Source organism: Ovis aries, chromosome 12 (assembly GCF_016772045.2).
Source record: "Ovis aries strain OAR_USU_Benz2616 breed Rambouillet chromosome 12, ARS-UI_Ramb_v3.0, whole genome shotgun sequence".
NCBI classification, from domain to species: Eukaryota; Metazoa; Chordata; class Mammalia; order Artiodactyla; family Bovidae; genus Ovis; species Ovis aries.
In genome coordinates, this window is record NC_056065.1 from 26,756,218 (window position 1) to 26,778,171 (window position 21,954).

A 21,954-nucleotide genomic window follows, 5' to 3' on the forward strand; every position below is an offset into this window, starting at 1 on the left:
TGTACTTTAAACATATAATATGCATTTTAATACACACACACACACACACACACACACACGCACACACACACCCTGGGCCCTTGGCAGTGAAAGCTGAGAGTCCTAACCTCTGGACTGCCCGGGAATTCCCATGATAGCATGTATTTTAAACCACAAGTCCTGATAACTCACAACACATACATACCCACACACACACCCTACTTATTGCTTTTTAATCCTGATTATTTCCCCTTTTAAATTTTGCATTCCCCATAGTTTTGATATTGCAACCATGTTTTAACTTTTCACATAGATTAGACAAAGTATCTTAATTAGGACTGATATTTCTAATCCTGGATTATGGTGCCACCTTTTTTAAAATTAACTCAAGATAAAACAGCTGATAGAGAACATAAGATAGACTGCATTTTCTGTTTGAACTGGAGGAAAATATATGTGAGATGAAGTTTATGTTTTAAATAAAATCTGGACTAATTTCAATAATATCTCTCCTATAGTCAGTATGGGTCATTCATTTGGCAAACACTTATCAAACACCAGTTATTTGCAGGAGAGAAGATACTGGGGGTACAAAAACTAATACAATATGTTACTTTTATTGTAAATTTAAGGCATGGTGGTTAAGGCATGTAAGGAAGACAGTTAATGTAATAAATGCTCTGATACAGGTACGTTCAAGGTGCAGTGGGAGTGTAATGATAGCTGGTTTATAAATAATCTTTCAGCAGTCCATCTAACTTTAGCCTATGAACCCTTTATGATCCTATGAACCCAGGCTGTGTCAGGCAAATCCAACTGGTTTTGGTTTCATACTAATTTTCCTATTCATCCTCTTCTCTCCTAAGTGGTTACCTTACAGACAAATATCACTTTTTCATACATTCAGTTCACCAACAAGAAGGATATTTTAAAAATGTAAATCAGAGTAAAAAATGTAAACCAGATCAAGTTACTTTTATACTTAAAACTCTCCAACAGTTTATCATCTTAAGAGAATAAAAGTTAAAAACTCCTTGCTAGGGGTCTACAAGGCCCAGATGACCTTGCCCTACCCACCTCTGACATCCTTTCTCAAAACTTTCTCACCCTTATTCATTGTACTTCAGCTACACTGGATTTTCCCCCCTGATCTTTAAACACAGGGAGTTCGTATGAGCAATTAGGCCTCTGGGATCTCTCTTCACAGTGTCTGAAACTTTGCCCACAAATCTTTACATAGCTCTTGTTCAGATTTCAACTTATATGTCAGTTCCTCAGCTTGGCCTTTTCTGACCAGTTAGTCTCCAATCTGAAAACTGCTTGTCATGGATATTTACTTATATATGTATGTGTGCATGTATGGATGTGTCTGTCTCCCAACTGTAAAGTAAGCTACATAAAAAATATATAACTTAAAGTATAAAGGATGTTTTTATATTTTAAAAATATAAAGATAATATTATACATTATTTTAAAATAATAATTGAAAAAATTTTTTACATCTGTAAAAAAATACAGGGGATATTTTTCTCTTTTATTCATTCTGTATCTTTAAGGTCCAGTATTGGCATATGCTAGCTACTCGTAAAATACTGGTTGAATGAATGTATGACTTTCATAAAGTATGTTCCTAGATCCTATAACCCTTTGAAGTTATCTCTTTCTTGTATTTAGCTGCTTATTTATTGTGTGTTCCTCCCACACACCTACCTGGTAAGGGCAGCATCTTGTCTGCCTTACTCATTTCTTTATCTCTGTAGACTACAGAAGTTCTTGGCATATACAGAAATGGAGTTGGTTAAGTCTGTGGTAAATGAATGGATAAGACAGTATATTCAATTTTTAAAGATCTTGAAATCTAGAGTGGAGAGAAACATGGCTGTAACGAAGAATAAGCAAGAGACTGAAATCTCCGGAGAAACTGAGATCAGGATGGGCAAGTCTCAACCATTAAGCCAGGAGTACTGAGGTTAGACATGTACTTTGAGATGAAAGTCTCTTACCATTCCCAAGTGAGGGGGTCCGGTGGGTCCAGTGCAGAATCTAAAGAATTTAGCACATGGCAAAGAAGTTCTACTGGATATTCAGATTACAAGCGATCAGTAAACACTTGTTGACTAATTGCTTGTCACATCTCTGGAAATAATCAGATTTAGGACAGAGACCAGGTCCACCGCTTTGATAGGTATTCGTACTACTGAACCACATTTCCCAGCATGCATCAGATTTAGGGAGGTAAAGTTTTTTTTAAATGGACTACAACTCCCGGCATGCCGAGTCCTATAGGCGCGGACTACACGCCCCGACAAACCAGGGCAAAGACTATCAGGAGGCGGGGCGGGGCGGGGCTGGTCGGGTCACTTGAACCGGTTTGACGGAAGAAGCGGCGCTGCAGCGGTGGCTGCGGCGGCGGCGGCGGCGGCGAAGGAGGATGGAGGCGGTGGTGTTCATCTTCTCTCTCCTCGACTGTTGCGCGCTCATCTTCCTTTCTGTGTACTTCGTATCCTTGCCTGAGACGGGCGGAGGCCGGCCTGGGGCCCTCCGTCCGAGGGACCGGGCCGGGGCTGGGCCCGTGTGGGGGCCAGGGCAGGGTCGAGGGAACGAGGGAGGTGGCCAGCGTCGGGCGCGGGTACCCTGGGTGCTGGCACGGCTGGAGGCGAGCCCGGGCTGGAGGAGGGCCCCGGTGGCCCAACTCCGCCCCTCACCTGGGGGTCCGAGCCAGCCTTACTCTCGAAGCGCCCGGGCCCGGCCTGCCCACTGCTTCTGCCTCCCGCGACGCCCGGACCCGCTCTGCCATGCGCCAGCACTGGCACTTGGCTTTTCCTTGTGGCCCTCGGGGGAGAGGGTCGAGGTTTACTTCTTTTTTAGCCCCCGAGAGAGAAGGATCACGGTTTGTCTTGCAGCTGCCCTGGGCCCGGGCCTTTCGCCTGATGCTCGGGGTCCGGAGAGCGAGGGCCCACGTCCCGGGGGCGGTCTCTCGTGGACGGTCCCGCGCTGAGCCAGGCGGAGACGATTTGGCGCCTCTTGTCATTCTTTGGGCAACTCCCCCGCTGCCTGCCCCTTTGTTCTCGCGGGTGTTGGAACTTGTAGGGAGTCTTTCACATCCCCAAGTTGACTCATTTCAAAAGCGAGTGAAGTGTTTTCTTTCACGATGCGCTTTTGTAGGGAGTGCTGGGAACGGTTTGTTTTAAAAAACCAGCTACAGCTGATTATTTCGTTGCCCCTGTTGGTTACATATCTGTAAATTTTAGTATCTGTACACGTAATTTAATTCTCCGTCATTTCTCAACTTTTAGTTTTCTCTGTCGATGCATGTTTAAAACTTCCGTATTTTGTATAGCCGTTCGCGCTACAGTATTCAAACTATATTTTCCAGGCATTAATGGTCGTTGAACTCCAGAAGGCGTGTGGGGCTACCACTTTGCTCTTGAGGAAGCTTCTAGTCTTAGTTGTCACCCAGTGATGTAATGCACAATCAAATTTTAAGTAATTAAATGTAAACTAAGGAAAAGCATGAGCAACTCTCCATTTTATTTTTTCCCCTTGGAGATTATATGCGTCTCTTTCTGGCAGAATTAAACTGTTTTGTTTGCCAGAGCATTCTGGCATTAGGATGGTTGTACAGAGTATTTTTCAGTGTGGCTTTATAATTTATTATGGACTGGCAACCTGTCGAAGTGGGATAAGGCAAATCCTGGAATCAAGACTCCTTGCTTAGCTAGTTATTTGCTATGCACATTGTTTCACCTCTCTAAGCCTCAGTTGTTGTTTTTTAAATGGGAAATGTTTACTTTCTAGATAGATAGTTGTGTGCACTGTAGAGGTGTGCTCAGCATCTAGCAGCACAATGCGTGCCCCATAGCCAATGCTTAGTAAATGTTGCTCTGCCTTCACACCTCACCCCTCACTGAACAGCAGTGTTTGCTTTCACTGATGATTTCTGATGAGGAGAACCCTGACTTTTATTAGGCTTGGGGAACTTGAAAGTGCAGCATCCCTTAGGAAGTTTTTGGTGATCTATCTCTCCCGTGGCATAAGAAACTGGAGCTTAAGTTCAGAGGAATGAAACTTGGATTTCTTTTATTGCAGTTTGGAAAACTAGTCTTGATACTTTATAAAATAACCTTGTCTAGGGAATTCCCTGGACGTTCAGTGGTTAGAACTTAGTGCTCTCACTTTGGGTTCCATCCCTGATTCTGCAAGCCAGGCAGCATAACCAAAAAAAAAAAAAAAAAGCCTTGGCTTACACAAATTTATGTATATAGAAACATATTAGGTGGAGTTTTAGACTTAAACATTAAGGTACATTCAGGATGTGTTTTGATGAAATTCAGCATATTGTATTTTTGAATAGTTGTACAAGCTTAATACTAGAGCCGAGAGGTAGAAAATCACCAGAGTATACATTTTGCAGGAATAAGAGTTTTCCTGGACTTTGAACCTAGAAGAAAACATGCAGAGAAGGCAAGGGGTGGATATTCAGAATTAGACTGTCGAGAGTAAAGGTGTAGAGACAGATGTGTTCATGACATTTCTGGGTGATGGAGGAATAGGCCATCTGCAGCAAAAAGTTGATTTTTGGTGGCAGCCGAAGGTCAGGTTTGGAAAGGCTAGATTAGATTCAGTTTTGGAGGGTTTAAGGAGAAGGGCCTTCACTTTTATCCTCTAGGCAATAGTGAGCCATTGACAATTTTTGACATAAACAAAGTGGTGTGTCATGAAGATAAGTCTGCAGAGTAGGTTGGAAACAGGAAAGACTGGAAGGTAAGAAACCACTGGAGAATGGGTTCATTTGGATCTGGAGTGGGGTGCTAATTGTGGGCAGGTGAAAGGGATTAATGTGAGTGGCATAAGAAAGAAATGATTGACAGAAGCTGGTAACAGTTGAATCTGAGATAATGAAACAATCCAGAAACAGCTTTCCATATTTTGAGCCTGGACAAATAATGCTTATGTCATTGAGAGAAGTAAAACAAATTGGAGGTGGAACAGTTTGGGGAGAAAGTGATGATTTTGATTTTAGCTGTGTTGAGGTAATAGGGGGGACTATGCATATGGAAATGTATAGAATTTACTTGAGAGCATTTCTTTTTACCTATTTTATTGGACACTTTCAAACATAAAAGTAGAGTAGTGTAATAAATCCCATGTTTCTATTATTTCAGTGATTTTGAACATTTTGCCATTTCTTTCTCATTTTTCTCCCAACTATTGTGCGGAGGCTGTGGGAGCATTTTAAATACACACATTCAGTGGGAGACTTTTCCTTTTTTGTCTGTCTGTCCCTCAGATTTTTATTTGTGTGTTCATATTTTGTGTTAAGACCCATTTTTTCGGTAAGTCCAGTGTAATATATGTTTACTGTGGAAAGTTTGGTAATAGGGAAAAGTATTGGGAAAACAAACTATCTGTATTCCAACTTTCAAAGCATAAACACTGCTAACTTACGACCATGCTGAGTTTATAGTTTTGTGTCCTGTTTTTTTATATCTTAGTTTTCAGATATTTTATGGATATATCATAAATAAACACTTTTTCTACTATTGGGAATTAAGGTTTATAACATTTAAACTGTTTATATGGGTCATATTTTCCATTTCTTGTAGCCACTGTTCAACACTTGAGGAATCCTGATGGAATGTTCTGATATGGGTCACATTAGAATTGCACAAAATAAGAGGATTATATTGTGAAAATAACTTGTTGAAAGAACATAAATGAGAAAATTTAGGTGTCTAATAAATGAGCTTTAAGGAAAGAACTTAAATCTTTTCAAGTCAAATCTAAATCTGCCTTGCAACAGGGGTTGCTTTCTGAAACTTGAATAGTTATTATAAAAGAAATCTAATAATTCCTTATCTTGATCATCAGATAATTACATTGTCTGATTTAGAATGTGATTACATTAATGCTAGATCATGTTGTTCAAAATTAAACAAGGTAAGACGTTTCTTTCCTCGTTTTTCGGCCTTGAAGACAGTTCTCCATTTTCTGTACTAGAGATTATTATACATAGTCAGCATATGTGTATTTGGTATACACTGAGATGTTGGTGGAGCTCCTGTGCTTTGGAATATTTTTAAATCATGAAAGCATACCAGAAGACTTAACTTGAAATTTTGTTTCTTCACTCTTTTTCCTTGTCCCCTTTGTCCATTACTCAGACTAGTAAAGGTTCATTATCGGGTAATTGTTTTTGTCTTCTGTGTGCAAACCCCCTCCTTCCTGCTCAGGGGAAAGAGCTCAGTCTGTCTTTTGTTAAATGAAAGATGACCTTCTTTTGTGGCTTGATGAGAAATTGAATTAGTTAATTTGTTTTCAGACCGTTTTATCTTTAGTATATAACCAAAATTTTATATTGGCAATAAAACTTTGAATTTTCCAGCTTCTCTAAGTATGAGGAAACCAGTTGGTCCTGATTCATTTTATGAGATGAGTAGGCAAAAGTTTTTTGGATATAAAAGTTCATGTAAAGGGAACTTCCCTGGCGGTCCAGTGGTTAAGACTCTGTGCTGTGCAGTGAGGCCAAAGAACAACTTCATAACATGTTTATATATACAATAAAATATTTTTATTGTATATATAAAAATACAATGCTGAAAAAAAAAAATATAATACTGAGAAACACGTTTTGGCTTGACCTAAAATTCTCATGGGTCTTTTCACATCTTCAGTCTACTTGGTTCCTCTGACCCAGGAGGGAAATAGAGTTGTACTTGAAAAGTTACAATTTCTGGCAAACTATATTCCTCCTCTCCTCTCCTCTCCTCCCCTTCCTTTTTTCCTTCCAATTTTCCAGAACATGTTTTAATACAATGATAGATTTAAATAAAAGATTTTAAAGAAAAAAAAGATTTTGTTTATCTGGTATGCTTTCAGAGTTCTTGTTTTTCCTCAAGATATAATTGAAATATAACATTCATTAGTTTCAGGCCTCCTCATCTTTATTTTTAATTCTTTTAGAATTTAAATTTAAATTAATTAAAAAAAGTTAAAGTCCTCCAGTGTGCCAGGCAGGGTCTTCCCCCTTTTTAAAAAATTGAAGTATGGTTGAATAGGCCTTCTCATCTTTAGAACAATAATTTTTTACTGAGAGATAAATCCATCTCATATATGTATATGTGTATGTGTGTTTCATATTTCTTGCTTACTCAGTATTTTTGGTGGATATTTTGTGGGCTTTCTTTTACAAAAATAAAAATTTAAATACAAAGAAAAGATTACCTGGGTTCTTCTATTGAGAAAGTAACTCCTTCAATTTGAAGTTAAGTAGTTTTTTTTTTAATGTTTGTTTTTGTGAAAGTTATACTTGCACACAACTAAAGTTAGAGTATTAGAAAGCTCACAGTGAAAACAGCAGACCCTTCCTGACCCTTTAAAATCATATCTGTCTTGCTTCTGAGGGGCCACTGATTTCAACCCTTGAACTGTTAATTTTTTTCTGATACTTACATCCATATTTCTCTATGTGCTTACAATGCTATTTCTTTCTTTCTTTTTTCTTTTTACTCTACTGCATGGGTTGCAGGATCTCAGTTCCCCTACCAGGAATTGAACCTAGGCAGTGAAAGCCTAGAATCCTAACCACTAGGCTGCCAGGGAACTCCCACTACTTTTTGATTTATCAGTTTTACACATTATCTATCGACTTCTGAGTCAGTATGGTAGATTTTGTTCTTAGGTACCAACTTCTGAACGTCACTCCTGTTTTTCTGTTTTTGTTTGCAGGTAAGTTCATATTTAATGTTTACATCATGATGTACTATTATAATGTTTTTTATTGCTGAGCCTTATGGCAGACAGTGATCATGTTTTTCTAATTTTTTTTTTTTTTTGGATAGCTTTTCTTTTCAGATAACATCTTTAAAGTCTTTCAGTACTATTTCCTACATGGCTCAAACATAAAATAATCTATCAGTTGTTTTTTTCCAGGTGATATTTCTCCTCAAGACCTCCATCCTCTTGCTATAGTCTGGAGCGGTTGCTCTTAGACCTTTTCACAGCTTCCATCTTGGGACTCCTGGTTGGATCTCCTGATTCTTGGAAATCATGTCTACTTTTCTCTTGGCTTACTACCTCATTTTGCTGGAGTAGCTTCTTGAGATTCGGGACATGGGAATTAAGTTTTTCGAGACCTTGCATGTTTGAAAATGTCTAATCCTTTCCTTTGATTGACAGTTTCTCTGAGTATAGAATTCTAGGTTAGAAAAGACTTCTTTTTTTTTCCGAGTTTGCTTGATCAATGTCTTTTAACTTCCAGTGTTGATGAAGTTGGGAAATCTGGTACATTTTGATTTCTTGTCCTTTGGATGGGATCTCTCTCTCCCCTTTCCCCCCACCCCCATCTCCACCCTTTCCAGAAGCTTTGGAATCTTTTCTCTATCCTTGGTGTTATTTATTTATGGTAATCCTCGGTGTTTTGGAATTTTGCAGGCTTCTGAGAGGTTCCTTCAGTCTGGTAAACTTTCTTCTTTCTCTGATGATGTCTTCCCCCTCTATTTTCTCTCTTCTCTTTTAGCAACTTGGATTTGCCTGATGTTTATCTGCTGGGTTGATCTGCCAATTCTTTTTTCTTATTCTTGTCCCTTAATTTTTTTTTTTCCTACTTTCTTGTAAAATTTGCTGTTTTATCTTCTGAATTTTCTAGTTTGTATATAGTTTATGTTGAACTTTTAATTTCTAAGAGCTTTTTGTTCCCTTGGTTCATACTTGACTCTTTATCTCTCTGGGATATTGATTATAGTAGTTTTTGAAATTCCCTTCTACTGCCTACATTATATCTGTTTTTTCCAAGTTCCTTTCTCTTTCCCCCTTATTTCGTACTGAGGGCTTTCCTCAACTTCTGATATGTGGCTGTCTGGTCATACTTTATGGTCAAACACTGAAATACTCATTGGAAGCTCTTTGGGTGGTCCAGGCTATTGACTGATAGGTGGACTTCACTGAGGATGATTGGTTTCTGCCTTTTTTGGAGGTACCTGAAATGGCAGTTTTTGTAGGTGTTTTCTCTTGTGCCATTAAGGCACTCCAGAGAAGGATCCTCCAAACTCTTGCCTGGGTGATAACAAGTCTTGAGCTAGCAATATGAGAACAAGTGAGGTAGAGAACACATTGTTAATGAGGGAAGAGAACAGAGGCCTTGGTTGAAAGTCAGTAAACCAATATACAAGTATAATAAGGTCACGTGTCACTTCCTGAAACTTTTGTTTTAGGTTTGTGTTTATGTAAAACAAAGTGCAGCCCATAGTAAGAAGTTCAGTTTGAAAGCTACTGCTGCCTGGGTCTGATAACATGGAGGGGAGTAGTAGTAGTAACATCAGCTAACATTTATTGAGTGTTTACTTTGCATGTGGCTTATGTATGTTATTTGCTCTAATTCTCAATAACAACCTCTTGAGGTGTAAGTATTATTATCTCCATTTTACAGATGAGGAAATCATGATTTAGAGAGGGTAGATAACTTCCTAAAATTGCACAGCTAATAAATAGGATAGAGCATGGGTTTTACTCCAGGTTTATTTGACTCTGCAGGTTACACATACTGTGTGTATGTGTTAGTAGCTCAGTTGTGTTCCACTCTTTGAGACCCATGGACTGTAGTTCTCCCGGCTCTTCTGTCCATGGAATTCTCCAGGCAAGAACACTGGAGTTGGTTGCCATTATAGCATTATGTTAAATTAGTTACACTTTAAAAATAATTTACATATTAAAAATGTCCTTGTTGATTGCAAATTAGGTTTAAGGCCCAGAAAATCCCTTCTTTGTTTATTAAAAAAAAAAAAAAAAAAAGTAGCCAAGAAAAACTGAGGGAATAAATTTCCTGGTGGTCCAGTGGTTAGGACTCTGCACTTTTCACTGCGAAGGTGAGAGTTTAATCCCTGGTTGCACAACTAAGATTCCACAAGCCTCCCAGCAGTGGGCCCCCAACCCCCACCCCCAAATGTATCTAAAATCTAAATGCAGGAGACCTGGGGCCAGTGAGTCTGAGCTTCAGTTATATTGATTGCCCGGACACTATGTAGTCTTGTGACCTTGGGCAAGTTACTTAATCTGTCTTGAGTTTTATTTTCCTCCTTTCTGCAAGTTGGGAGTGCCAGTTTCTGGCTCCATAAATACTAGGTGTTAACTTCCATTAAAAGAAGTCTTAAAAAAAACAACCAAAAAACCATATTCTGCTCATAGGAGAGGAAGACTATTGGTGAATTGAGAGCCTGCCACAGTAGCTCTTGATACATGAAAACTAGAATATTACACAATAAAGAGCATAGATAAGGGCATTGGGTGCTATAAAAGCAGTAGTCTGGGATTCTTTTATCCTGGTCCTTTATCATATTTGTTCAACTTTGAGCTGATATTGTAAGCTGTTAAAGTACCTTTTTTTTTTTTTTTTTTCGTAAATGTGAGATTATTTTCCCCAGGGTTCTGGAGCTTGGAAATGTATGGATAGATATTCTGACTTGAAGGCAGCATGAGTGCGGATATAAACCATCCCAAATTAGAGTAAGAGATTTTAGCACAGATATTGGAATAGAGAGTAAATAATATTCTGTTTTTTCTCTAGTTGTCATTCATACCTGCTTAGTGAGTGAATCTGAACCTATGCTTAGGATAAAATGTAATTAAAGTTTAAGTGCATTATTTTTCAGCTGTGTCCTGATATATTTGCAGGGGGTTAAGCAGTGATAGCAGTATGCAAATCTGGGACATCTGAGTCTAAAAATAATCTTGAAATACTAGCTTGGAAGATTTCTGTACTCCTTTGATTTAGCTTTAAGTAACATGTACATTATTTAGGAAGAACACAGCGTGAGATGTGATAACTGTGTTCTTCCCTTGCAGTGGGTAGTTCCAGAATTGGTTGGCCATACTCTCGTCACTGTACTAATGCTCATTTCATTGCACTGGTTCATCTTCCTTCTCAACTTGCCTGTTGCCACCTGGAATATATATCGGTGAGTACTTTCTATTTATTGTTTTGTTTAGAGAAAAAAATTTAAGATTTGACAGCTTTTTTTCCTCCAGTAAAACATATGCTAGTCATAAATGATAGCAGAATGCATCATTAAATCAGCACACACTTTTATTCACTTTGGTATATTGGGCAAGTAGCAATTTGCATGGCTCAGTCTTGTAGTAAAAACACAAATTTACATGTGTAAGTTAAAAAAATATTTAATGTTGCACTGTCTAAAGACAGTGAGTTGTTTTTTCCTTATCTACCTTTTTTCTTTATGAATAATCAAAAACCTGAGAATATAATATAAGGTCTTTATTATTTATATCTGCAGTTTTTAATTATAGTACATGAAATGCTCTGAAGAAAATTTCGTTTTAAATCTTGCATGTTAGATAATGTAAAAATGTTATCCAGATATTCATGTGGGCTACTAGGATTTGAGGGAGAATTTAAGATTTGTGGACCTCAGAGAGCCATTGCATTTCTCAGAAGCCATAACTGAGAAACCTAATGGTGAGAAACCCAAGGCTGGACTAGAAGAAGCTTGGACGCGAGAGAAGGCAGAGGTCATGAACAGTGCTGGGCTAGGACGTGCATGTCGTGCAGACGGTACAGTGTGAGTGCTGAGGCGCAGGTGCTTAAACTCACCGATGCTCTCAAAATTACCCCGTTTTCGTACTTGTAAAAGGAATCATTGAGGAAGATTATCTTTTGTAATGCTGTGTACACAGTGGTATTCCATAAATATGAAATGTTATATGTTATCAGGAGCCCCATAGACGTCACAGTATGTTAAATGCAGTGTCTTCAAGATGCTTTACGTTTGAGTCTGAGTCTGTGGGAACACTGAATTGAATCAGTCTGGTTTGGGGACTAGGTGTGTGCTTTCCATGCCCTTTATCTTCTGCAACAACTTTGTAGCCCTATTCTCCTCCCCACAGCGTGGTCATACCTCCATCACTATAAAAAGTACAGTTCTTATCTGTCAAAACAGTATAATTTAATATTTAGATGTAAATTAAATCTAAATAAAATTTTTAAGAGTCATGTAAAGTTAGGCACTGCATTTGTGTCTGAACTATCCATTTATAGTCTTCATTGAAGAAGAGTTTTATTTTACCACAGTAGCATTTATTCTAAATCATTTCTGTCTCCTTGAAATTGGTCTTTCAAGGTAAGTACTGTTTATTTACCATGCAGATTGAGACACATCTGTTGATCAGCAGCAGCATCACATATGAGTGTTGTATTCTGGGTTTCCCAGGTAGCACTAGTGGTAAAGAATCTGCCTGTGCAGAAGATGTAAGAAATGTGGGTTCTATCCCTGGGTCAGAAAAATTCCCTGGAGTAGGAAATGGCAACCCACTGTAGCATTCTTACCTGAAGAATCCCATGGATAGAGGAGCCTGATGGGCTAGTCCATAGGGTCACAAAGAGTCGGTCATGACTGAAGCAGCTTAGGATGCATTCTGGATGTAGAATCTCTCTTTTCAGTGTCATCTGTGAAATGGGAATAATGTTTGACACTACTCTTCTTACAAACACATTGTGAAGGTGAAGGGAATTGCATTAATTTAGAACTTTGTAGATGAAGTTTCTAAGAACTTGATCAAGTTGATTTGGTCTTTGCGGCTCCTTTCACTTGTCTCAAGGAAGATGGCTATAAATATTACTGATTCAGTAGTTTTCTACAAAAAATGAGTAAAAGGGTCTTAGTACATAAAATGGGAGAAGGCAATGGCACCCCACTCCAGTAGTCTTGCCTGGAAAATCCCATGGACGGAGGAGCCTGGTGGTCTGCGATCAATGGGGTCACTAGGAGTCGGACACGACTGAGCGACTTCACTTTCACTTTTCACTTTCGTGCATTGGAGAAGGAAATGGCAGCCCACTCCAGTATTCTGGCCTGGAGAATCCCAGGGATGGGGGAGCCTGATGGGCTGCTGTCTCAGGGGTCGCACAGAGTCAGACATGACTGAAGTGACTCAGCAGTACATAAAATATCCTTCTCTAGAATATTAGTGGATTTGTTTCAGAGGGCAGAAATTATACCAGAAATTAATGGTATTGTATCTTTCAGAGAAAAACTTAAGTCATGACCTGTGGTGATATCATTATAATACCCTGTCAATATATGGTCTGAATATAACTATGACTGATTCCTTTTTAAAGTTTGATTATTACTGGTTACTTATTTTTCCGTGTTTATGCTGATGGTTTGATTTTCTTTCTAATGTATGTACATCCTTTAATTTATCAGGTACATTATGGTGCCGAGTGGTAACATGGGAGTATTTGATCCAACAGAAATACACAACCGAGGGCAGCTGAAGTCACACATGAAAGAAGCCATGATCAAACTTGGTTTCCACCTGCTCTGTTTCTTCATGTATCTTTACAGGTGAGTTTACAGTCCTCTTGGCATTTCGCCGGATGCCATGCCTGCTTTTGATGGGTGAGATACTACTATTCTGTGAGATTTTATTTGGGCATTGTAGAACTTTTGGGAGTTATGTGAATTTTTTATGACTTACATAGATTTTTTTTTTTATGTCATGTCATTGAATCCGTATCCTGTCTGACCTGCAGTAGACTTACTCCATGTTATTAGTTACTCCTTAGCTGTGGAGGCTGTCCACACACTTAAAACTGTCTTTGCTCTTCTTCCCCTGCCCTAGTGTCCAGTTATGAGGTCTTACTGCCTGTTTTAAGCATTTCTAGATGTCCTCCCACAGACTTTCCCCCTCTTGGGTCTTCTGGGAGTCAGACCACTGATGGCAGTTCTCAACAGCTTTTATCCATCCTGGGCTGCTCTTTCTTGGTGTTAGGGAATTTAGTTAGGTGTGATGGCCTTCTCTCCAAGATGCAAGTGGTCTGTTCTGGTAAGATTGCATCAGTCTTCCAGTTAGATTGGAAGTAAGGATTAATATGAAGGATTAGCTGTCAGACACTGCAAGCCTTATGCTATCCTGCTTTAAAATTAAATTTATTACCTGAAGTTTTAGAGATAACGTGCCACTTCTTTCCTTACTCATTATAGACCCATAGGATAGACCAAAGAATAGAAAAAAATTGTCATGTGTGTGTATGATTTAATTAAGCCTTTAAAAGGCTAGAAGTCAAGGCTTAACTTTTGTATCCAAGCGTAATTATATCATATTTGTTTTCCTGAGGTAAATTTTAATTTTCACATGGGCATAAGACTAGTAGGAAAAAACTTGTACTGAATTAAACTCCTGTCACTCAAAACAGCCCTAATAATTAGAAATTGTACATAGATAAGAATTTCTAAAAATTGCTATTTTTTTCTGAAATAGCTTAGAAGGTCAGAGCCATTTTAGCCTCTGCCTGAAAAAGCAGGCTTCCTAAAATTCTTTCGCTGTGCTGATTCCACCCACTAGCATAAATTAGGTTGAAATTAGAGTTTAGATGGTTTCCTTTTTACTATTTATTTGCTTTCCTATATTTTAAAAAATAGGACCAAAAAAGCACAGTAGTATTAGTTTCTGGTTCTCATACTCTATCTTATTGCTAATGCGTTTAATTTTTAATCCTAGCATTAAAGATGCAAAGATCCTAGCATAAAGAATAAAAAGCAAAGAAGTTTAATATTAAGAATACAATGATACACCTATTCTCATTTTTATTACTTTTAAAGTCAAACCATATGAAGGTATCATTACCATCATATATGTTCCCTTGTTTTTGTCAGAGGCAAAAAGCAAGGTGGTTATCCTTTCTTCATCCTCCTCTCCCCTCCAGGTTTTATGCTTTTGGAGAGTAAACTAGAGTGGATGCCTCCTGAGTCTTGATAACACGTGCTTCTGGAGACATCTAGGGGCAAAGCCAGTGTAGTTACACTTCCGGGTGTAAACATAGGATTAGGGAACAGTATCTTGCTTAGTAGAAAAGTCTTAGGATTTTAAAATTGACAAGACTTTCTTAGTTCTTAGCTATTGAATTTAAAGAGATGGGAAGATGGACTGAAGACTAGGGACTGGAAGAATCAGAAAGCAGTTGAGGGCAGGTTTAAGGAAGGGTCCTTTACAATGAAATAAAAGATAGTAAGTAAAGTAGCTCAGTTGTGTCCTACTCTTTGCGACCCTGTGGACTGTAGCCCGCCAGGCTCCCCTGTCCATGGAATTCTCCAGGCAAGAATACTGGAGTGGGTTGCCATTTCCTTCTCCAGGGGATCTTCCCAACCCAGGGATCGAACCCGGGTCTCCTGCATTGCAGGCAGACGCTTTATCCTCTGAGCCACCAGGGAAGCCCAAATAAAAGATAGGCAACCTATAAAACTGGTTTGACTGAGGAGCTGCATTCCTCACTGAATGCATCCTTTTTCTTTCTTTCCCCTTCCTTTCCCCTTCCCTTCTTAGCTTACCATTTTTAGCCATGGTGCTGTTACCTTATTCCTTGGCATTTCCCTGTAGCCCAGGGATTCAGGATGGAAGAGTAATCTCAGAAGATGTCCTTGTAACACTTTTTCTTAGCTTTTGGTTGTCATCTTTAAAAAGTGTTTGTGATTCTGAATCACCACTTTCTAATGTAGGGGTTTATGCTGCTCCTTCTAGACCACCTGCCACTACTTGCATGGTGTGTTGCACCACGGCGCCTTGTAGACACTTGGGGTTTGTTAAATAGAATTAAAGGGAAAAAATGCCCAACTTCTTTAGAGATTGTGGAATCTATGCCTTTGGAGTTTGTTGGGTACTAATCTGGTGGAAGCTACTACTTCCTCATGGTATGACCTGGGGCAAGTTTCTTACCCTCTCTGTGCCTCAGTTTCTTCATCTGAAAATGAGATGATAATAGTGTCTGCCTCATGGGATTATGATACGGATTAAATGAGATAATGCATATAAAGTGCTTTGTTTTTTGCTGACCTCTAGTAAACTCTAAACAACACATTAAAAAAAATTAGTTACTGCCATTAATTTGTGCTATGCAGTGCTTACTCTTAGTTTTGTTAAATTTGGACAACTAATCACTTTTAGCAGAGTAATGTAAGGGTATTTCTGTGTTTTTTAGTCATTTGATCTCAGAGCAAGGCTGATTCCTGTTAAAAATGATAGTCTCCTTACTCTTGTTAAATGTGATGGTTTTAATGGTGTATTTATTGAGTGATCACCACATGTCAGACACTGTATTTGATACAAAGGAGCAGCACAGAATCCCTGTGTCAAAGTTGGGACCCTGTTGATGGCAGTATGTGGGTGTTACCTGGAAAATGAAAGTGGACAGGAACTGAGGCATGCAGGGGCCAAGGAGCTCTGGAGGGAGGCCTGGCCACTGCCTGTGGCTGAGAGGCTGGCTTCTCAGAGGAGCTGCCAAAGCCGAGGGGTCATGCAGCCTGAGAGGAATGTAGGGTGTGAGAGGAGGGGTTCCAGGAGTAGGAACAACATGTGCAGAGACCTCCATAGAGAATTAAAGTTTCTTCCCTGGATATAGCCTGTTTTTCCTCAACTATAGTCCAACGTTGGTTTTAGGTTATACTCCCCACCCTCGCCTCTACCCCAGGTTTCTTTCTTTGCTTCCTTCCTTCTTTCTTGAAACATAAGAGCCTCTTGGTGCCCCAGTATAGATCTTCTTCCCTTTAGGTATTGCTTTATGCCCAAATGAGTGTCACCTGGTGAGCCTTAGGGATGCAGGTCTGTACAGAACAGACTCTGTAGGAACATTCCTAAGGAAACATTAGTAACGTGAATTTCTTCTCTCCACAGTATGATTTTAGCTTTGATAAATGACTGAAGCTGGAGCAGCCGTGGTTGAAGTCAGCCTACACTACAGTGCACAGTTGAGGAGCCAGAGACTACTTAAATCATCCTTAGAACCGTGACCATAGCAGTATATTTTTTCCTCTTTGAACAAAAAATATTTTTGCTGTATTTTTACCATATAAAGTATTTAAAAAACATGAATTGAGTTTTTGTAGCTTTCTGGTTCTCAACTTTAGCCTGAACCCCCAACATGTGAAGGTGTGTTTCATCATCTGTATATAGAAGACAGTTATTTGTATGTAGGAAGAGGACTCATTCCAGCCTTGCATGCCAAAGAGTCAAGAACATGCTGTAAATGGAAAGTGTAATAGATAAGCAAGGTGGCTCTTCAGGTCAAGAGTACAAAACCATACTGTTAGTCTGGGCAAAGGAAGAAAGAAACTAAACTACCCTTTTGCCTATATTGTGGCAGCTTCTTGTATTTCACATGGTTTACAGATTTATGGGACTGTAAGCCAAATATCTTTTCATAAGAATGTTAACATAAAAATGACATTTCAAAAAAATATATATTTCTTTGCTGAATTTGTGAAGCCTTATAAGCCATTACAGGTATAATGTAATTCCTGCCTATAGAAAGGAAAATAAGCCAAAACAAATTTTATCAAGAGCTTTCATTTAAAAGCCACTGCCTCCACAATCACCCTCAAACTCATACACTCTCACTGGCTCTTGCTGGATCCTGGTTTTGTATCCTCATTGATCTAATTATATTTGATCTCTCTGATTTGTCTTTCAGTGGTTTTGGAGAGGTGATTTGGTAGAAGATGCTCATCAGGTTAGATGCAGGAGTAGCTGGCCATTCAGTGTCAGTGAAATTGATCTGCTGCCAGTCTGCGTGGTGCCTGACTGATACTTCTGTCCTGCTGCACTGACCACTGTCCATGTCATGGACATAGCAATATCTAAGCACACTCGGTGCCTTGGAGTATTTGTCAGCTCTTGCAGTTGTTGAGAGAAGTAGCTTCGTAGGTTCTGTTGGCCAGGTGAAGGGAACCTAGCATTTTATTCTTGGTTCTCCTTTGTGTTTTAATGTCTCTAGGCGCTGGTATTTAGGCGAAACAGCTGTGGTTTATGACAGAGTCCAGAGAGATTCTTCAGTCTGTGGAGGCAGAATTGGCTAGCCAGATAAGTTGTGTGGTCACCAAACATCAAATGTTGCATGTCTTTTCAGCCTTGGACTAGGCCTTGGCTTGGCAGAAGCCAGAGAGCCACTAAGCAAAACTCCCTTTATGGACAGTCCCACATTTTGCGGATGGTGGTATGCCCTGGCCACACGTGAAAGGAAGGGTGAAATGGTAGCAAAGTAAACTTGGTTCTTTCGTTTTGCAAGTCTCAGAATTTGCTCCTTGGGGTTATCTTGTATTTTTTCCAGGGAAAGAGCCAAGGAGCTGTAACATAGAAGTTAGTTTGTTTGCATCTCTCTTACCTTTTCTATCTTAGGCACCTTCCTTTGTTTAAAAAAAGCTGTCACTGACTCTGGCTGTATCCCTAACTTCCAGTGCCTCTAAATGTTCTTCTGCTCAAGGTTTTAAAGCAGTGAAGGTGTTGGAAAACTTAGAACTGAGAGATAAATAAGCTACTTTAGGAAGCTCAAAGGACTTCAAAGGACTGTTGAACAAAATGTTTTTACCTTCTCATTCAAATATTCTTTTTTAAAAAATGCCAATATTCACAATGTTGTGTTTCATATTTATAGCATAGTGATTCAATTTTTATTTTATTCCATTATAGTGTATTACAAGGTATTGAATATATCAAGCATTCCCAGTAACCAAAATAGAAACTCCATGTAGTTGAGAGCATCTGGCTGTCAGTTTGCATGTCATTGGGCACAGAGCAGAGGCTGAGCAGATCAGAAAGTTGCCTTGTTTATAAGACAGGAGCTCTTCTGAAACATTAACTGTGGTTAAAAGCAAAACCACCTTTCTTCTATTGCTTGTCTGTATCAAAGCCAGGAAAGAGGGTGACTCTAGTTTTTTGTTTTTTAGGGGCTCTTCTACAAATGATGAAAAGAGGAAAAGAGCAGTGACTTTTAAGAGCTGTGGTTAAGATGCTAAAGATTAATTTTCTATGCTTTTATCTGATTGGAGAGTTGCAGAGGCCCTTAGAAATCCTTTGGTCTAACTTCATCTTAGAGGTAGAGAGCAGAGCCCTGGGGACTGCATCTGGAATCCTGCTGGTTAGTGTTCTCTCTCGGGTATCATTCCTCTTCCCTGTCTGTCTGTGAAGATAGTACCCAGGGCCCAGCCAGTGAAGGCTGCAGTGGCGTGCTCCTGGGTGCAAAATACTTTTATCTGTGTGTCCTGTCCTTTTCCTTCCCTCCCTTCAGTGGTAGCAGGTGCCCTTACTGATCATGGGACTCTCAGCTAAGAGAGCTGAGGAAGAAAGATCTAAGGTACAGCTTGGTTTTTCAAAGCCTGACAGCCACCTTGTCATGCCACACAGATGACAAAGGAATAAGATTGTCCAAATCTGCTTCCCCACATCTGAACTTTGAGAGATAAGAAAGCTCCCCAGTGGAACTTTGTTTTCTGTGGCTCTCACCACTTTCTCTCTGGTATTATGGTCATTTATATGCAATTCATCTCTCCTCCTAGACTGTACACTCGTGGAGGGTTCAGTATATTCTTATTTATGTTTGTATCTTCTTCCTGTTGCTCCTGGCACCTAATACAGTGCCTTGCACACAGAAACAGTAACTGACTGTTGAATGAACAAATAAATCTGACATAGAAGAAGGGGGATGGACTTAGGAAGTAGTTCTGGGTTCAGATTTTCAAGCCCTGCATCTTCCAGTTAAAGTTATTAACCTTCTCAAGCCTCAGTTTCTTCATATGCAAATTAAAGATGATACTACTTACAAGAAAAAAAAAAAAAAAACAAGTAAATCTGATTGTGTTGTTCTATTGCTCTTTCAGCTTGAAGTCTTAACTGATGTCCTTTACGTCAGAGAAGTCAGAAGTAATGGAGCAACATAATCAAAGTCTACCGTCTGTTTTCGAGGCAGTGACATGGAATGTTCTAAGACATGCTAGGTTAGGAAAGGAAACAGCTGTATTTGGTGCACTTGAGACTTGTGAACTTTACTCACAAGTAATATTTTGTTAGTAATTGTGATAATTATGTACTAGGTATAATTATTCTCAAATGTAAATAAAAGTGTTCTAATATATGGAAACAGGCAGCAAGATAGAGAAGGGACATCTGAAATTCTATGCTTATTATCTAGATTGGTGCCACCTGAATGTATGTACTTAGGCCAAATTTACTATTTTACAATGTAGTGTAACAAAACTTGAAATAGTCTTGGTGTAGTGACACTACAGTGGATAAGGTCATTCAGAGAATGGGCTGTTATGCCTTTGTGAGAACTTGTCAGTGAAGCCTTTTGGTTTTAAGCCATATTTACCATGAAAATTCTAAGACAGTAGTCAAACTGTTTTGCTCTAAATATAGTCTGAGGACTGAGGGGCATTCAAAGCCTTAGGGATTAGCATTGTGAATTTTGGTAACCACAGTAATAATTACCTTTAGGACATAGATGTTAAAGGGATTGATCACTAAGTTGGTACTGAGCTCGAATTCTCTTCAGAATAAATTCTTTGATAAAAGCTGTTTTTGCTTTCAATTGCTTCCCTCTGAAGCTGGGTGAGGAAGAGTGAGTGGGTGGGCAGTCCAGATCAGCTAGCTGAGAGTTCAGAGGTTTGATTGTGTCTTCCCTGCTGTGTATCTGGTTTGTTGCTTCCATTTACGGAGCAATCTTGGTTTCATCTGTATTAGTTCCCATTCAACATTAATGCCTAGTCAAAAAGTGAGTCAGCTTAACAAAAACTGAATTTGCTGTTCTCCAGCAGAGCACCTTGTGTGTAGAGGCTGAGAGGACTAGTAAGGTGCCAAGTTACACCCTACTACATCATCTCCCTCCAGCCATCTCTCGTATTCTTGGTTCACTTTTAAACACCCTGTGTTTTATCAGTCCCCACTTTGTTACTGACCCAGGGGACATATAATTAATCTTAAATATGATATTTTAAGTACCATATACTCTCAGGGTCAGAGACTGGCACTTAAACAAGGAAGGATCTTGCATCCTTCTTGTGTTTTCACAGCTCAGTTCATTCAAATTGATAACTGTGAAGGAGAGGATGTAACAGGAAATCAAGTTCCAGAGTGATCTCATCACTTGATCTATCAGCAGCCTATTTCACAGACTGGATGCAAACCAGGTGAGGGTTGAACTCGACAGCCCAGTTAAAAGCAAGTTTGGCTGCCACTGCATCTAATCCCTGAGACCTTCGGGGCAAGGCTAGTCTTCTGGTGTAAGTCTATATAAAACACTAACTTTTGGGAAGACAGTAGTAGGACTAGTCCACGTTAATTGCTAATTTTCTATTTTACCAGCTACAGTAATCAAATGTAAGGGCATTATCCACAACCTACTACCTTTCCTGCCTCACCTATTTTGAAGCCAGTACCAGACATTACATATATAAGGTTCTTAAAACACACACACACAGTCCCAATATCATACATAAGTTGGTAACTACTAGTACTAAATAGCCAATTGGTGCTCTGGTTTGCCCCACTGGCTAAAGTTTTATAATTTGTTCACATCAGGATCCACCAAAGATCTGTACATTTCACTTGATCTTAGTCTCTCTTAAGGCTCTTAATCTAAAGTCCCGTTTTTCCTTTGCAGTTTGTTGAAGAAATGGTTTCATTTGACATAGCAATCAAGTCATTTGTTGTGTAGAACTTGTAGTATTCTGGCTTTTGCTGACTGCATCCTCTGCCATAAACTCTTAAAAAAAAAATCGTTTGTAATTTTACTGTGTACATTCTTACCCATCACAGTGCTGTCTGATAAGATACTGTTAGATCCTTTCTTAGGTAAGGGAACTAACTTAAGTACTTGCCTAAAGTGACATGCAAGTTACAGGATTTGCATTCAGGTCTGATGATTCCAAAACCACTACTTTATAAAGTAATTGAGATATTCATATTTACTGTGGAGGTTTTCTTCTATAAAATGTCATGAGCCTGTTTTATTAATTATATGGAGAAATATCAAGAATTTCAAAGGTGCCATTTTCTTCTATGAACTACACAGTTAATTAGAATCAGTCAAGTGTGCCCTTAAATATTGTACCTATCTTTGACAAGTTTTAAGTCAATTTTTAATCCAGGGTTAAGTGGCCATCTACAGACCAAGTAAGGTTTGTATGACAGTGGCTA

The 21,954-nt window shown here is 39.1% G+C and overlaps 1 protein-coding gene across 3 annotated transcripts; it reads left to right on the forward strand.

The window, feature by feature from the left end:
• The first annotated feature begins 2,338 nt into the window (after window positions 1–2,338).
• CNIH4 (cornichon family AMPA receptor auxiliary protein 4) lies at window positions 2,339–20,330 on the forward strand. 3 transcript variants are annotated; one of them, XM_042257126.2, is made up of 6 exons: window positions 2,339–2,479; window positions 5,851–5,919; window positions 10,398–10,479; window positions 10,819–10,931; window positions 13,197–13,337; window positions 16,660–16,853. In XM_042257126.2, the coding sequence occupies exons 4-6, from the start codon at window positions 10,864–10,866 to the stop codon at window positions 16,685–16,687; spliced, it is 237 nt and encodes a 78-aa protein (XP_042113060.1). In that variant the 5' UTR covers window positions 2,339–2,479; window positions 5,851–5,919; window positions 10,398–10,479; window positions 10,819–10,863; the 3' UTR covers window positions 16,688–16,853. The 3 variants fall into 3 exon arrangements, with proteins under 3 accessions (XP_042113060.1, XP_042113058.1, XP_004013671.1); XM_042257124.1 differs by lacking the exons at window positions 10,398–10,479; window positions 16,660–16,853 and adding an exon at window positions 19,638–20,330; XM_004013622.6 differs by lacking the exon at window positions 10,398–10,479.
• The last annotated feature ends 1,624 nt before the right edge of the window (window positions 20,331–21,954 follow it).